Raw genomic sequence first — 17,766 nt, forward strand, 5'->3', positions numbered from 1 at the left:
AAGCACTCGATCGATCATGGGTGAAAGGTGACTGCTTCACCGGCAAGCATAGCAGCGACGTCACCTCGGGCGGAATACCTCAAGTTCACACCTTTCGCCGAACGGGTGCGGGTTCCCAGACGCTTCATCAATGCTGTGGCGACAGCTTAGACTCATCGAGTGGCCCAAACCCCAGCACAAGAACTCTCGACCTGGTAGGTTTAAAGTTCGCGACAACCGCCCTTGGCTAGCGTTCGGACGAAGCCGTCTCATCAGGCACACACTTTCGAGGCTGTACTGCGGTTCACCGGGTCTGATGCCGGGGGATCCTTCCGACGGATGCTTGTCTGAGTTAACCCCGCTTCCACCCCGGGCCGCAACGACAAGAGATCTTTCCGCCCTGGGCTCAACTTGATGAAAATGATTCATTTGCGGGATGGTTCAGGAGGGTGTACTTCCCGGGCCACGTATGGAAGCTGACTTAACAGGTTCACCAGGCGTCTCAAATCCACACTCGGCACTAGTCACAGGAAGAACTGATGATCTCGTCGTGATATTGTATGGCGCCTTCTCCAGCCGCAAGGCAACGCACAGCGATGAGGTCAACAGAGTTACAGCAGCAACGCACATCAGACACGGATGCAGGACGTCAGGAACGACGCCGAATGCCGATGAGGTGGATGCAGTAACACCGAAGAAAAAGACGATGGAACTTAACAAATGGATTACAATCGTCGTTGTTGCACAACTTTACTACAAATACTGGCGCCAGCGTTGAAAAGGATCCTTGGGACGCCCCGGTCATTGACTAATGAAATAGCTAACCATATCTAGTTTTGCTCATACCAATTAAGAGCAATTGCCCTCCAAAATCGTTTGTACATCCCGCACGAGGGCTGGGCTTTTTGACGTAGCAAAGGTTCTTACAACATAACGGCACCGAACAGGGTGAACATCACGGTGAGACCGCTGACGATGAGAGGGGCCTTCTCGACGGAGCCGCCGAAGGTGAGGCCGGGGGCAGCGTTCTGGGAGCCGGTGGCGGAGGCGCCGCCGGAAGCAGTGGGGGAAGCACTTCCGCCGGTGGTCTCGCCCTCAGAAGCACTGTCACCAGCCTGCTGGGAGCCGGAGCCGCTGAGACCAGGGCCGTCGCCAGCACCGTCGGTCATGTACTATTTGGTGGATTAGCCTTTGTTATGAATCCGACGCTTGTCTACATGTTACTCACCTTCTCAGCCTTCTCAGGAATGGTAGGGATCTTGGTGGGGTCGACCATCCAGACGGAGTCGGAGGTAGGGCAGCTGACGGCGTGGGTGGTGGAAGCAGCACCGCCGTTGCCGGTAGGGGCAGGGTACTTGGACATGGCGTTGGACAAGCTGGCGAACTCCTTCTCCTCGGTGACCTTGTCGCCGTTGATAGTGACGATACCGTAGTCGTTCTCCTCGAGAGAGTACTCGTACATGAGACCACCGGAGTAGACGCTGGTCATCTCATCGCTCATGAGAGCCTCGATCTCGCCGAAGGTGCGGCCGTTGGTGATGCAGCCGTACTCGGACAGGCTAGGAAAAGAGTTAGCGAGGTGTCCGAAGGGCAAATCATAGAAACAGAAGGAGAGGGCTTACAAAATGGGGAGACCGTAGTCGGTGAAGTTCTTGACCTTGACATCCCAGCCAGCCTCCTTGAAGTTGGTGTCGCACCAGGAGTAGTCGTTGAAGGCGAAGAAGTCAGAACGAGCATCGTCGCTACCGCAGTTGAAGTACTGGGCGGTCTGCATGCGGTTGTCGGAGACATCGGCGGCGGAGTAACCGACGGGGACGTGACGAAGACCACGGGAGGCCATGTAGTTCTTCATGTCACGGGTGACGGCCTTGACGTAGGGGGCAGTCAGGGTGGTGTTGGCACCGTCGTGGATAACCTCGTTTCCGGAGAAGAAGGCGAGGGTGTTGTCGTACTTGGCGAACTCCTCAACAGTGGCGAAGATGCTCTGGAGGTAGACGGCGTTGTAGGAAGGGTGGGGGTCAGCTCTATTGATGGAGTAGAGGGGGTTGTTGACGTCGGCGACGAGGTAGATGCCGGCGTCGGCAAGCTGCTTCATGCAGTCATCGTGGTTCTTGGAGTTGTCGACGGAGTAGACACGGATGGTGTTGACGCCGAGCTTCTTGAACTCAGCAATGTCACGGCTGCAGATGCTGGTGTCGGCCAGGGGGTCGATGTTCTTAGAAGAACCACCGGGCTGGTAGTCGATACCGCGGATGTAGAAGCGCTCGCCGTCCTTCCAGAAAGCTGTGACAGCATGTTAACGATGGGGATGAGAGGAGAGGGGCGAGGTGGTGATATCGTACCATTGCCGGAGACACTGACGGCAGGGAGAGAGCGGACCTTGACGGGGGCCTCGGGGGTGGTAGCGGTGGGGGTGGCCTGGACGGCAGAGACGGCCACGAGGGCGATGGCAGCGAAGGACTTCATCTTGACTGATTTGATTCTGCGTTCCCAAAATACCACGCGTGTGTGATGAGTATGGAATATGAGCCGAGCGAATAGAGCGTAGAAAGAGTGACGGAGAGTTGGTGCAAAAAAGCGACGGCGTTCGGGTTCCAAAAGGTTTGTCTGATTAAAAGGGTTTGGTCGGATGTTGAGAAAAGTAGACAGATGCAAAAGGCGTCAACCAAAGCGAGGGAGTTGACTTTTGAGGTATCGAAGAGGAAAATTTGGGACTCGAAACCCGGGAAGGCGGCAACGAGAGGTCGGTCTTTGGGGAGGTGAAGAACGGGAAAGAAGGAGGAGAGTAAAAGTCAAGGCTGGAGGGGAAGGAGGGACTGGAATGGTTAAAAAACGGCGTTGTCGACGGTGGTGGTGCAACGAAACGAACGAATTCCTTCCCTTCTTCCACGCCAGTCTCCAGCCCAGCAGACAAGACATCCTTGCACACCCTTGCCCTGCACCTGGCACCTGCATCAGAGGAGGAGAGGAGAGGTGGGCGAACAAGTCCGGGGGTATTCGTACGCAGTTGCCGAACTGTTGACAGGATTGGACATTTGGTACATCTGGGCTCTCCACTGGCGTCGTCCTGGCCCAGATTTCCCTTTCCTTGCCAAGGAAGGACCGACAGGAGACGTGGACGGTGGACCACCTTTGGACACACGACGGGACCCGGGTCGTCCTCGGCGGGAGACAGGAGACAGGACTCAGGAGACACCTCAGGAGGTGCTGAAGATCCACCGAGCGAGTCGAATTGGGCTGTCAGACAAGCCATGACTGGCTGGCAGCTGCTGTTCTTCTCCCTCCCGTCCTCTTGGTCCCTGACCGTCGACGACCTTCACAATTTTTGGAGGCAATTCATTCTGATTCAGGGGATGCCGTACCTGCCCAGCTAGCGTAGGCGTGGGCGGGAGACCGTGCGAGGGCGTGGCCACATCGGACGGGAGGGTGGGATGGAGCCAGGCGGTCACCCGGCAGAAAGAGAAGACGACTATCATTGGCTCCGGGGCAGCTACACCTCCAGCCCGCGGTGCTAAGCGCACGCCCGCGTTGACTTCGTGTCTCCCATCAACACGGGAGGCTGCCATTGGTGATGTAATTCCGTCGGGTGTGTCGTTCAGCGTCCAGCAAGCGCGTTGCACCAGCGCGTCTGGGCACTGACATTTGCTCTCGTCTTCTTTCTTGCAATTTGACAATGGAAGCCACTCAACCACTTTGCTTCACTAATTCAATCGCCCGCCTTACGGATAATCGGAATCAATGGCTTTCTGCTGGTTTCGCATCGCCAACTTCAAACATACGGGCGTTAAGCCAAGCGTTTGAATGTGGCAAACCAGCCAACATGTTTTTGTTTGTTTTCTTGGTTGTGCTCGTATCACCTTCATCATCATGTTTATTATCTGCGCCTCTTACTGACATGGCCGCTGACACGCGCCGACGACCGGGAAAAAAAACACGAATTCTCCACACCTACTCACACAATGGAAACCGTCCACAACGACCACCGTTCAATGTTGCGGCTGCTTTCCCTTCCAACCCCACCGCAATTCGAGGAATTTCAAGCAAAGCGCAAACAGGTCGTTGATGCTGATGTCTCTGCAAGTTCCAGACTGCGGTGAGGGCCAAGGTGAGCAAGAACCCGTCCCGCCCACCGGCAGGCTTCCCCCTTTTTCGCATGCCGAAAGAACCCAGGCACGACTCCAGCTGCAGTCTCCAGAGACATGATCCAATAGTGGAGATAATTCCCCGTCCCTTTCCACACCCCCCAGTCAGAAGACGACACCGGCCATGCACTGCCACAGCGATCAATGGGACACAACGCGCGCACGTCCTTTCCCACGGGCAATCATCATCATCATCGTCCTCATCGTCACCCGCCAGGCCTCCACAGTCCACACCTCCCCTCGACCACGAGTGTCGCATTCCGCCGCCCACCAGTGGCCCAAGGCGCCGTATCGGCACCTCTAAACCACTTCCATTGGCCAAGACCGCCCGCCATTCTAGATAATGGTCCCAAGAAAGCTCCAAGAAAAGCACCAGCATGCAGCTAAGAAATGGTCCATTGCGGATATCAAGATTCACTTCGCTTGGGAATGCTGCCGCGCAGTCCACGCCCAACACTGCCACCATCTACCTCCACCCGGCGGTCTTGACCACTGCTGAATATTCGCACAATATTGAATCCATTCGCCGCTTCGGTCCTCATCTCGAGATCAACTCGGAGTACCGCCCGCCCATGCAAGGAAGGAGAAAAAAAACTACTCGATCGATTGTTCGGTCGACGAGATCGCCCAACATCATCTCCCATCCCGAACCCTCCAAGACTTTCCAAGACCGTCCCGGTTCCACCGACTCACTCCTGCCCAATTCAAGATGCCGGTTTTAAACTGACGACGACGTGCGACCAAATCAATCGTCAAGAGAGGGCTGACGGGAGCGGATAGATTGGTCCCATTCCGCGTCCGGGTCCTTCCCTGCCTGCCCGCGCGTCCAGAAAAAGAACAGAACCCAGGGCCTGAGGTATCATTAAACGGAATTCGCTGGAGGCAAATAAACAGAACAGATCCGTTCCGCCCACTTCTCATATCCGATCCAAGACGTCGACCTTCAACCCAAAATCAAACGGCCATCTTTGAACAGCAGACTCGCAGAGGCAGAGAAATACCTCGCCAAGCTTCAAAACCCAGTCTGACCAAGAAATCCTCGCTGGGCAGGTCCGAATGCACATCGCCGGCGCAAGAAATTGCATTACCCCAATTTCCCAAATTTGATCCCCTCCATCTCACACACACGCGAGGCGAAAAGGCACAGCACACAGCACACAGCACTCACACTCTCACATCCAGGGGTTATCCGTCCCTCGCCCAGTCATATGCTGATTGGCGCTTGGCCAGTGCTTGGCCCGACTGGCAACCGTCAGTCAACGAAGGGGAGTTCCCATGCTGACCAGAGCGAACCGCGGTCTTGACTCTTGCTTGTGTGCTCTCAAGAATGCCAAGCGACGGCCAAGTCCTCGTTCGGTCTTTCCCGTCGAATGGCAACCGCACGAGAGAAATCATCCCAAACGACGAGGAGAATGCTTTTTTTTCCAACCCAAGATTCTTGGGAAACCCACAAACGCTTCCCGTTCTTGCCTTCTAGAAAACGCGCTTTCCTAAACATCGGTACACGTACATGTCAGAGTCGCCTCTTGAATTCGTATACGCGAATCGGGCTAGATGCTCTCCGCTGCAGCATGCCACTGGGTCGTCCTCCTTCTCACAGACTGAAGCCGGGCTTCCGTGGCGGGAAGACCGGTTGGATCTCCCCGATCCTCCCTCCCACCGCGGCCGACGTGACCGGCGCATGATCCAGGGCCCAGGCCGACGCAGTACGGACACTTCGGGCCTAGTTCCTTGCGGGGGAACACTGACTGAGTGACCGACTAATTGAATGGCGAGTCGTGACAAACATGTTTTGACACTTTCTCTGACGTGAACGCCTCTGAGAGACTTTCATGCGTCGTCGGATCTTATTTTCCCAACTCAAACCTTCTCGTGACCGCCCGGATTCATCGTGCATGTGTAGAAATGAATTTTGCTCATTTTAGACTACTCCAAAAACTCTCCCAAAAAAACAAAAAGCCACCGACCACCACCTTATGCGGGCACGACTCGGAAAACCCCCCTCTCTCGCCGCAACCTGCTATATGTACCCGTATGAATGCATCTCAACACGAATGCTCGTCAACCAATGCTGCTGCGATCCCGCCTGGACGCGTGGAGCCTCGCCTTCCGCGCCTCTCTCTGGCTCTGGTTTCGCCTCACGAGCCGAACGCTCGTCACCTGCTCCTCCTCTAAGTCTACGACGGCCGGGCCGGAATTCTCCTGTCCTCTGCTCGGCCCCCTTTCCGACATGCCACGGGCGCGTCGCCGTGCGTCGTCCGTTGTATTCGTTGCGGGCGGTTGTGCGGCCGGAGACAACAGCCTTCTGTATTCTACTTTCTGCTCCCTTGCACGAGTCTCCTAAACCACCTGGACGTAGCTCGCGGGCACGCTCCTCGTCACGCCGCCCTTTTCGACTTCGGCCCACCCGTCGCCTTGATCGTCCTTGATGAGCACGAATTTCTCGCCCTCCGCCATGCTGTGCTCCTGGTCGCTCTGCGCCGTGTACTCGTACAACGCCTCGACGTACTTGAGCTTCTTGGCTCCGCGTTTCGGTGCGACCGCCGGCCCCTTCTTCTTGGCCGCTGTCCCTATCGAAGACCCCGAGTTCGAGTATGTCGAATCGGGTCGCGCGGATGCCCCGGTGTTCTGCGCAACCATGGGCGATGGCGGTGCCCAGTCGACATAGCTTGATGGCACGATGCCCTCCTTGTAACCAGCGCGAATCTTGGTCCAACCGGACCCGTCTGTACGCGTGTTAGCTGGTGTTCTGAAGTCGGCTATGAGTGAAACTTACCATCTGGCTCAAGCATGGTGACATCGCGACCTTCTAGTACAGACAACTCCCCCTCGCCGCTGGCTTCAAACGAATAAAGCATCTTGCCCTTCTGTTGCTCGGAGGACCCATTTGTAGGCGCGCTTCCCGGGAGCTCGCTGATATAGGCGGCTGGTGGCGGTGCCATAACCCGCTTGCGAGCCGCGCCAGAACTTACTGTTGATGCCGGAGCTGGGGGCCGAGGGGTTGCTGGCTCTGGCGGAGGAGTCTCTTCTATCGGTGATGTTGCGCCCGCAGCTATTGACCGACGAGCACTCTGCGCGTACCCTGAGCTGAGGGAGTTCATCGTGTTCGAGCGTGTAAGGGTCGGCGAATCGGATGCGTTCGTCGGCGAGGATGCAGTTGGCTTGAGGAGTGCACTTGCGGCTGCTTGGCGTTCGGCCTTCAGCTTCTTGCGATCCTCCTTTGACTGTTCGCCCGGGCAGTCGGCAGGCACTTTCATCTCGCATTTCTGGTGGCAGGTGTACCCGCAGTCTCTGCAGTCGAATCCCTTGGCCGACAAACCCCATATCCTGTCTCCGCAGAGGTCGCAGTTCGTTGGGATCTTGTAGGTTTGTTGCTTGAAGTTGTGGTTCTTTGCGCCTAGCGTGACGTCGCCGACAGCCGATGTGATGGTCGAGGTCTCAACTTCGGCCGTCACGCGCTTCCTGTCCACTGCATGAAGATCCTCCTGCAGGGCAAATATTTGCGTAACTACCAAGACCTCGTCCTTCTTCTCGGTGCCCTCCCTAATGCGTTGCTTTACACGCTTGACACTTTCAACCTCGCGCCTCTTCTTGTCGACTTCTCTACGTAGGTCTCCCAGCTGCGCCTTAGATTTACTCAGCACGTTGCGGAGATAGATCTTTGCCGGTTCGTCTACAACCATGAGATCGTCGTCGTGCCACACCGGACTCGGCTCGAAGGTCTTGTCAGGTGGTTCCTGGAACGAACCGAGGTTGTGGCGGATGTACATCATGGCGTCGAGATGAGGCTCGTTCCGGGCGATTTCAGCTCCTAGGTTTTCCATCAATCCCTTGCTGCTCAAAAGCATAGCGGCTTCCAGCTGCGAAGCGACAGTCCAAAGGCCGTTCAACTTTATGGTGCGGAATTCGGCAAGGTCCTGCAGACTATCCATAACCTCGGGAACGTACTCATGATAGTAACGCTCCTTCTGCTTGTTGGTGACGTTGATAGAGATCAAGTATGTGTTTTTGACGTTGTTCATGTCGATGATTTGCTGTTGATACGCACTCTGCGCTTTGGCCTTGTCAAAGGATGACTCGGCCTTTTTGCGCTTGCCTTCAACTTCTTGACACGCATCATCGTATTTGGCCTTGGTCTTTCGCAAGTCGGCGTACTGGGCGTCGCGCTCGTGTTCCAGCTTGCTTGCGTATTCGGCATGACGCTTGCGCAGTTCCTCGAAGCGGGTACCCAAGAACTTGAGGGGTTCGGCAACTTGGGACAAGAGGTTGTTCGCGTATCGGTCGTGTTCCTCGGCTCGATGTTCGAGGGTCGTAAGTTGGGTAGACCAAGTTGTTAAGGAGGCGGCCTCGAGGGAGCCAGGGGTCATGGCAGGCGTATCGCCAACGCTGAGCGATGCCGACTTCTTGTTCTTTTTCTCGAAATACTTCTTGGCCAGGCCATTGAGCTTGGCAGCGTACTCCTTTTCGATCGCACTCCTCTCGCGGTAGAACTGTTGTATTTCGTCAAGCCATGCTATCCCGTGGGCTACCCAGACGTTGGCTGGCTTGAAGCCATCCTGGAGGACATGTCAGCGGATTGAGGGGCAAGCAAGAGGCGCAGCGCGGGAGGTGATACTTGCCTTCAGTTCCGCGCCGAACGTCGGCGCGACGTCTACTTCGGCCATTGTCGAGGATTGTGTTGTTGAAACCGCATACAAAGGGCGAAGCTCAGCAGTTCAGATCAATTCGAATGCTTTGCCCGCGAAAGGGGGTTAGCGGAAACAAGAGAGGATTCGTGATGGATTCCTCCGAAGGAGCGAGAGCGGGCGGGAAGAGGACAACTACCAACGGTAGACGGCGGCCCGAGCAAGAGAAGTAAGGTAGGTATGTAGTGGGGGTGGGAGGATCGTATAAGGCGTTTCTCCGCCGAAACGGCTAAAACTGGGTGAAAACCGGGCAGAAACAAAGTCGATGAATGCTAGCACGAGGCGCAGGACGCCCGAAGGTTATGTACAACAAATAATGGAGTGGAAAGTCGTAAAGGCCGTGATCATGGTCCAGCAACAAAGAGCACAGCAGGTCCTAGAGGTAGGTAGATACCGCAGTAGGTATCCGTAGTCAAGGCTGCGCAGCCAACCCACAGTCACCCGTATGAATGCCAGCTGGAGCTGAGGTACCTGAACGGGCAAGAACAAGTGCAGAAGAACATTGGATTGGATTGGCCGGGTGTCGGGACCTGGGGCATTGACATCGGACGGGAAGACGTCGTCAGCTCCCTCCTGGGCAAAGACTGGAACCTTCCTCTGCTTCACTGGTGCGTTTCTCCGGCTGCTCGGTCCACTAAGTGCGCGCTGAAGAGGACTGTGGTGGGGTGGGCGGACACTGGGCCGGTCGCCAGCCACTGGAACTCCACCTATTGGTGCCGTTGAGGCCTGAGAGGCAGGGGTCTCGGCTTCTCCAGAGCCAACCTTGCTGAGGGGTACTCTAGGTCCATTATGCCAGATGCGCCGGAGCTTGAATAACTACCAACCGGGGTGTGTTTTTGCGCTGGACCTGAGCATTTCATGCTGTCAATTGCATGAATGACGTCGGGTTCGCAAATGAAACAGACAGCCGCTTGAACAAGGGAGCACCATCCTCATGAAGCTCTTGGGAGCTCGGAAACCAGGTGACACGCTGCATCAAGACGGTTTTACGCGGAGGAATGTGGATTGTCATCTGTCACGTGGAACTTTCCAACCGGGTAAGGTGAGGTGAGCTGACTTCAAGTTCAGTGTTTTGCAGCTTTCCATCTTGCCGATGCTGCGACGTTGACCTAGCACCGCAATCGCGTGCTTATGTAATATACAGCTGTCCCTTCGGCAAATCCCCGGTCGGTACCTTCCACCTGCACTCGTTCCTGAAAAGGACGGGGTCCTGACCTTCAAACACACCGCCTGGAATTTTAGGCTGGAAAATTGCCCCGCGGTAGCCCCGCCATTGGCCTTTGTCGGCCAGGCACAAGCAAGAGCGACCGACGACGTAGCTCTTCTTAGAATTTCGACTTTTGGGAGCTTCCAATCCGCCATCTCAAAAACAAACAGAAATCTCCCATACACCCTTCACCTCCAAACTTCTCTGCTCCAACACGACACGAGAGAGTAGCTTTGCGCGCAGGTAAGTCAACTTTTCCTCTGCCCCTCCTCCCCTCCTCCCATTGCTTTCAACGTCATTCTTCTCATAAACACGTCAACTGCGCATTCGGCGGTAGCTAACCTTCTTCCGCAGTCGGTGCAAACGTGCGACTCCCCCGACTCGACCTGTGAGCTTCTAGTGCACTACGACCTACGGTTCCTTCCGTTGCTAACAATCATGTCACAGACCTCCAGTTCCGCCCACAACTCCATCACCATGTCTGATCTCGCGAGTCGCATCACCAAGCCTCCGGCCGACGCTCCTGCCGACGCTCCTGCTGCTGCTGCTGCTCCGGCCGATGCCCCCGCCGATGCGCCTGCCGCTGCTCCGGCCGACGGTGCTGCCGACGCTACTACTGCGGCCCCTGCTGAGGGCAAGGTTGCGGAAGCCCAGCTCGATGGCACCGTCGAGCCTCTCGGTGGCTCTGGTCTCGTCGAGAACACCTACGATGTCGACGTTAAGCTGGGTGACCTCCAGTCTGACCAGAACAGCACCCTGTATTCCGCTCAAACCTTCGCTGACATGAAGCTGTACGTCCTACGTTGGAACGATTGATTGGATCAAATCTAACTCGTATCTTATAGCCACGACTCGATCCTCCGCGGTCTTCTTTCTCTCAACTACCAGAAGCCTTCAAAGATTCAGGAGAAGGCCCTTCCTCTCATGCTCTCGAACCCTCCCCGCAACATGATCGCCCAGTCGCAATCCGGTACCGGAAAGACCGCCGCCTTCGTCGTTACCACATTGTCGCGAGTCGACTACACCCAGCCGGAGCAGCCTCAGGCGCTGATCCTCGCACCGAGTCGTGAACTTGCCCGTCAGATCGAGGGAGTCGTCGGCAGCATTGGCCAGTTCTGCGAGGGATTGAAGATTGCTGCCGCTCTTCCCGGTGCTCTGGAGCGCAACGCTGCTGTTCGCGCCAATGTCATCGTTGGAACACCCGGCACTGTAATGGACATCATCCGCAGACGTCAGCTGGATGTGTCACACCTCAAACTTTTGGTCATTGACGAGGCCGACAACATGCTTGACCAGCAAGGTCTTGGCGAGCAGTGCCTCCGCGTCAAGAAGTAAGGACGTTACCCTACTGTCTTGGACAAAGCACACTGACATGGTTGCAGCATGCTTCCCCGCGATATTCAGATCCTCCTGTTCTCCGCCACCTTCCCCGACAAGGTTATGGGCTTTGCCGAGAAGTTTGCGCCCAAGGCTGATCAGATTCGTCTGAAGCACACCGAGCTCACAGTCAAGGGTATCTCTCAGATGTACATCGACTGCCCTACCGAGCAGGACAAATACGAGGTTCTCGTCAAGCTGTATGGTCTCATGACCATCGGCTCCTCTGTTATCTTCGTCAGAGTATGTCAAATCTCCACCATATCTCATCAGGGATGTAGCTAACAATCACAACTAGACCCGTGAGAGCGCCGATGAGATCAAGCGCAGAATGGAGGCAGATGGCCACCGTGTTTCCGCCCTCCACGGTGCCAAGGATGGACCCGAGCGTGATCGCCTCTTGGAGGAGTTCAGATCCGGCCAGTCCAAGGTTCTTCTCACCACGAACGTCCTGGCTCGCGGTATCGATGTGTCGAGTGTGTCGATGGTCATCAACTACGATATCCCCATGAAGGGACGTGGCGACTCCGAGCCAGACCCCGAGACCTACCTGCACCGTATCGGCCGTACCGGACGTTTCGGACGCATCGGTGTCAGTATCAGTTTCGTCTACGACAAGAAGAGCTTCTATGCTCTGAAGCACATCGCCGACCTGTACGAGATTGATCTTGTGCAACTTGATGCCAACGACTGGGATCAGACCGAAGAGGAGGTTCAGAGGGTCATCAAGTCCAACAGAGCCAAGGCAGCGTTCGCACCGAGCGCCACCGATGCCAAGAAGTAGTACTAGCTTGACAAAGGGGCGACCGACGACTTGAACGAGCATGAGGACGACGGAAAGATTGCGGACGACGTGGAATGATTTGGGCAGCTAAGGGCATGCCATATGAGACCATCACCCAGTTTTGCCACAGTTAGATGTGACACGGATTTGCTTGGCCTCGACGGTTTTGAGTCTTAAGACGAGGCAACGAAAAATACTGAGATACCATCAACGGAAAACAATGGAAAATCCTACATACAAATAGCCCTTTTGCATTCCTAGCCCCCTTGTGGAGTTCACTGACCCTAACAGACCACGCTCGTTCGGCTGGACTTTCGGTCGAAGTTGTTGCCGAAATCCCACGAGTAGAGTTCTACAATGTGGACACGGAACATTCGGTATAGGAGAAGGTTACGTTGGGGGTGCGTTGCAGCGGTCCCATCGTACTCTCAGCCAAGATGAAACCCTACGATGAGAAGCGCGAAAGCTGAGGGTTGAAGGTGCAGAGCGCTGAGGGTAGATTGGGGTCTATATGTGACTTTACGAGACGAGACGTAAGACACATGCCTCGGGCGGTTGCGTTGGAGAAGCGTATCAAGCTCGGTGGCGCCCCCAGTTACTGGCTTCAGTACTCGCCAGCGACGCATCAAATGCTGCTACGGTTTGAGGACTGCAGATTCATCAAGATCAATCACATCCGTCAATCTCATAGTCAGCGTGTTCGAAACAAAGGGGGCAGTCGCAAGAAGCAAAAGTAGTCTGGAAACAACTGGCCGGCGACTAGGTCTGGCGCTCACGATGATTCTCGGTTCGAGTTGACCGCTCATTGGCTTGGGTTCCCTCTGATCTGCATCACGTGATGCTATCGACATTTTCCCCGCCGGTCCTGCGGGCGGCTCGCCACGCATCTTGTCGACCTCCGCGCTTAAAGAACGACGGCGCCTAAATTTGGGGGACAACCTAGAAGACCCTCAGCCACTCGTTGTGCATGCATTTACCCGCAACCTGAAATCCATTGGCCACTCAACCTCGCGTGCCTGGGATGATGGCATGCGGGATGGGTTACACCCTGGCCTGGACCGCCACACAGCTTGTGGAATTCGGATCTGAGATGCTACAACAAGGGGACCCGAAAATAGCGTCATTCTCCAACCAACCAGCGGTTATGACAGACGCCCGAAACGGAGACGGATGGCCCCCGAAGTGTCTGGTTCTTCGTCATTCTCGTCAGAATCTGTCGAGGCGGCTCGCGAGCTTGTCCGGGCCGCTGTGGGCGCGACTGCAGGAACCAGAACCGACCCTGCAAGATGCAGGTCGGCGGCATGGTGAGGCAGTACATTGGACTCGCTAACCTCGCCGTCCACTCTCGCCGCAACGACGTTTCTGCGATGTGGTCGAATGAAGTCAGAGGAAGGCAAGCGCGTCAACGCGGATCCAGACTCTCTAGTGAGAGACGTGTACGGGCATCTGGATGACGGAGGAGGCACCAGAGTCTATCTTCTCTGTCCCCTTAGTTACATCCGCTCCTCCTTCTCCTTCTCTTCCTGTCTTTTGGGATGTCTCCATCCATGTATCAAGAGTTGCATTCCCGCCTCTGAGCCCCCAACGCATCTCTGTTTTTGTCTGCTTTTAGATTTTCTCAGCTTTCTTACTTACATTTCGCGCATCTCAGCAAGGAATAGCCTCTTTCTTTTCTTGTCTTCGGGGCTGAAGCTTTGCGTTGCTTAATTTTTTGAAAATATCGGACGATACACCCAACAGCGTCGTGTTCTATTCTCTTTACATCGTTTTACATCTGGAGATGCAGGCCGTCTCGTAATAACTTAATACGTTCTTCTGCTCATAGGTTCGTTACCGTATTCATCTCTTCTCACCACTCAAGCTGTGTTGGTGTCGGCCTCGTGGGATGGTCATTGAAAGACAGCCCTCTTATTGGATTCACACTTACACGTCCAAGACTTAGTCTGTTGTCTTTGGACCGTATGAAGGATGGGACCTTCACCGAGGTAGGTACACGTCGCGGGCCATTACGGATAACGTACTGATTACAATCTACAGATGTCCTTCCGTATTATGGCCTTCAAGCCTCTGCTTTTCTGGACACTCTTATTCACATTGTTATGTGTGGTCACCGCCGAAACGTCCTTCAACCTGTCCAGCGAGATCACTAGATTCGTGCCGTCTTGCGCCCGCCAATGCTTTCGCTCTCACCTGAGTGCCAACTATGCCCTCACCACTTGCGGTAGCGCGCCGACCTTGCAATGCCTTTGTGCGAATGCTGGGTTGTCGGGCCTTACGATTGGAGAGGGTGCTGTTCAATGCCTCATTGCAGAGAAGACGATCGGCTCGTGCCGCGAGAGCGACGTGCCTCGTAAGTCGCGTGCCTCTCACCAACTGATGTGATAGCTGACTTGAGGTAGAAACCGTCATCGATGCGGCCTACCTGATGTGCTCGAATCAGCCAGAAGCCGTTGTTCCGACACATACTGCCATCATTGCGACATTAATTCTGCCATCATCTGGCGCCGGCATCATTATTGTCCCTCCACCAACTACCTCGCCGGTGGTCTATCCTACATCAACGAGGAGGCACCTGACGACGACGCGGTCTACCCCGACAACACTGATTACAGCGACGGAGACGACCCCGAGCCCCTCCTTCTCTACCCTCACCAGATCGAACACTACCTCCATCTCAACGTCGAGCAGCACCAGCACGAGAACAACATCTCCGCCTCCGCCTCCGCCTCCACCGCCAGCGACCACAACAACCCAATCTGCGTCGGCCACCGCGGCCCCAGGTGCTGAAGAGGCCAACTCGGGATCTTCAGAGCGGTTCGGTACAGCTCAGGTGGCAGGTCTTGCTGTTGGTCTCGCCGCAGCACTGGGGATCGCCATCCTCGCCATCTGCCTTGCCCGCCGTAGACGTCGAAGAAACTATCCGGATGAGAAGACGGGTTTCTTCCCAGTGCGCGAGAAGGACTCGTGGGAATTCCATCCTCAGGAAGGCCCAGCCAACATCTTCCATATCTCTCCGCCTATGCACCATGCCGAATCTCCTCCACCACCAGCCCAGCCAGCTCCCGTGGCTCGCAATCGCAATAGCGCCCGCACCAGTTGGTGGCCAGGAGCCATCGGTCTTGCCATCTCCCGACCACAGAGTATGGGAACGCCAAAGCAGCCTTATCAGCCGCAACAGCAACAGAACCGGCCGATATCCCGTCTGCTCCCGGCTAAGCCGTCCATGTCTTCTCCCAAGCCAGTCCTCTCCATCAAAATTCCGAAGATCGATCTCTACTCGTCCTCTCCACCCCAACCGAAGGAGCAGAGCAATACTCAGCAGACAAACTCCCAGATCTTGAATGAGAGGACAGCCAAGCTGACGGCCCCGCCTCGTACGCACTACAACCTTCCCAGGGAGAGCACAATGACCGAATTCGAAGAAGATGGCGCCCTCACCTCGGCCGCCGCCAGCTCGGCACGCTCTCAGCGCTCCAATAACATTTGGAGACCGCCCTCTGCGGCGACTGGCAAGACGCCCCAGTCTGCTACTACATACTACGTCGCGGATAAGAATGGAAACTGGGTGTTGGGTGATCCCAAGAGCGCCACCCACATGGCTCAACTTGCTGAGCTCGACGCCTCGGGCGCAAGCTCCGGCGGAGGGGCGCAGGCGAAGCCTTCGTACGCCGAGTCTGCCATGCTCGCAGCCACTGCCACGAAGGCAGGAATCGGTCACGGAGCCGGGAGTCCCAGGGCCCCGACAGCACCGCGAATGCCGATGCCTCCCGCGCCGGTGCTCCTCCCCCCTGCGGAGATCGTCCCCGCAAACCTCTCTGCGCCGTATCAGAGTCGTTCTTCGAGCGTTTATTCTCAGAACACTACTCGCCCCAACACCGCATACCAATCAGGTGTTCCCTTGCCGAACAGCGCTGCCCATCCCGTGCCGAGCATGTCCTTCTCCCACCCCGAGCCACCTCGCCGACGAAGCAACTCCATCGGCCGCCGCAGCTCCTCGAAGTCCAAGCAACCACCCGCCGTCCCGGCGCCGACGACCTCGACCGGTCCACCGCCCGTCAAGGCCCCCGAGCGCTCCGACAGCCATGACTCCCACGTCTCGCAAGCCTCAGTGACAACAATCGCCTCATCCGTGGCCACCGATCCGGAACCGATCCTGGAGCAGAGCAACTTGTCTCCGGTCGTCGAGTCCCCGGCCTCTAAACTCTCCAACGCCTCCCCCACCGGCCGCTCACCCGTCTCATACCCGGTAATCCCAGGCCGCACGTCGTCGAAGCCGAGCAACAATCTCCGTCTTCTGGCCCCTCCGACACGACAATTCGCCGCCCTCCCGCCTGGCCAACCAAGCCCCACGCTCGGCATGATGCAGCAGCAGCAGCAGCAGCAGCAGCAACAACCTCGAGGGCCGTACATGGCAAGCTACGACGTCCCCCGCAAGCCCATCGCGCGACCTCGTCCCACCGACCCAAACAGGATCGCAACCGGTTCCCCCTCCCTCCGCCTCGTCACCCCTTCTCCCCCATCCGACGCAGAACGGGAGCAATCCGCCACGAGACCTCCGCAGATGAAGCCCCTCTACCCTCCCCCCTTACAACCCCAACGCCCTCGGCTCGAGCGCGGCGACGCCCACCCGCAGGCCCAGACGGCACACGTGCAACATATGCCTCCGAACGTAGAACCGCAATCGGCGTCGGTACACAAGGCTCTCTGGGGAGACGCGCCTCGTCCGCTGCCGGTCCCTTCTCAGCCGCAGCCTCCACCCCGCAACGAGCGCCGGCGATCCCAACAACAACAGCAGCAGCAACAACGCCAGTCAATCAATCAACGCCAATCCCTCCAAAGACAACAACTCCCCCAACAATCCCCGCCCCCAAAACAACCCCTCCCCTCCCGTCCCCCCTCCGCCTCGCCCTCACCGCACCACATCGCAACCCAAACCCAACCCCAACCCCAGACCCTCGCCGCGCCGCCCCTACGCCCCGCCTCGGAAGCGGCCTCGGTCTCGACCACGTCCTCCCTGCTCTCCAAGCGCCTCGGCTCCGAACGCGCCGCCGCCCTGGCCCCGCTCAACGGCGGCGTCCGGCACAGCCCCAACTGGAGACCCTACCGCCCCGGGGCCGGCGGCGAGGTGCTCTTCTCCCCGGACGAGTTCTTCCCCGCGCCGCCGGTTCCCGGAGGAGGCGGCGGCAGCGGCTGGGATCGAGGCGGTGGCGGGCTGCCCGCCACGCCTACGTGGCAGCCCAAGCTGACGCCTACGAGACGCGGTGATGATCTATTCTTGAATGTTCAGTGAAAATCTGGGATAGATTCGCTCAATAAAAAAAAGAAGAAAAAGGAAGAAGACGAAAAAAAGAAACACAAGAATCGAACACACACGATTTTCCTTACATATGTTACGAAGACGAAGATTTTCCATTTATACCCACTCTCTACGAGACCCAGCACGCAATTTTCTTTGCAGTCTGTACAACTAGCCATGTCTTTTTCCTACCCTCTTTAGAACTGTTAATATGAAGAAGCGAAACAAGACACGAGGGAGGACATAGAAGGAGAAGAAGGAAATCACCGCATCCACGGAGTTGGTTTCGAAAAAGG

At 56.5% G+C, this 17,766-nt stretch overlaps 3 protein-coding genes across 3 annotated transcripts; 1 reads left to right on the forward strand and 2 right to left on the reverse strand.

Moving 5' to 3' along the window:
• Positions 1–902: 902 nt before the first annotated feature.
• CkaCkLH20_00038 (beta-glucanosyltransferase GDM1) lies at positions 903–2,445 on the reverse strand (the record flags this gene model as incomplete). Its single annotated transcript, XM_038882758.1, has 4 exons — positions 903–1,151; positions 1,208–1,538; positions 1,602–2,262; positions 2,322–2,445. 4 exons carry the CDS (start codon positions 2,443–2,445, stop codon positions 903–905), a joined length of 1,365 nt encoding a protein of 454 aa, XP_038751463.1.
• A 4,016-nt stretch (positions 2,446–6,461) lies between these two features.
• On the reverse strand, positions 6,462–8,785 carry CkaCkLH20_00039 (uncharacterized protein; the record flags this gene model as incomplete). The annotated part of the gene is made up of 5 exons (XM_038882759.1): positions 6,462–6,847; positions 6,898–7,047; positions 7,094–7,149; positions 7,203–8,661; positions 8,737–8,785. The coding sequence occupies 5 exons, from the start codon at positions 8,783–8,785 to the stop codon at positions 6,462–6,464; spliced, it is 2,100 nt and encodes a 699-aa protein (XP_038751464.1).
• Positions 8,786–9,071: 286 nt separating this feature from the next.
• Positions 9,072–17,464, forward strand: CkaCkLH20_00040 (uncharacterized protein; the record flags this gene model as incomplete). The annotated part of the gene is made up of 10 exons (XM_038882760.1): positions 9,072–9,188; positions 9,263–9,414; positions 10,368–10,401; positions 10,461–10,804; positions 10,859–11,344; positions 11,396–11,633; positions 11,689–12,173; positions 14,117–14,159; positions 14,212–14,524; positions 14,574–17,464. The coding sequence occupies 10 exons, from the start codon at positions 9,072–9,074 to the stop codon at positions 17,462–17,464; spliced, it is 5,103 nt and encodes a 1,700-aa protein (XP_038751465.1).
• Between the last annotated feature and the right edge of the window lie 302 nt (positions 17,465–17,766).

Source organism: Colletotrichum karsti (assembly GCF_011947395.1).
Source record: "Colletotrichum karsti strain CkLH20 chromosome Unknown Scaffold1, whole genome shotgun sequence".
NCBI lineage: Eukaryota > Fungi > Ascomycota > Sordariomycetes > Glomerellales > Glomerellaceae > Colletotrichum > Colletotrichum karsti.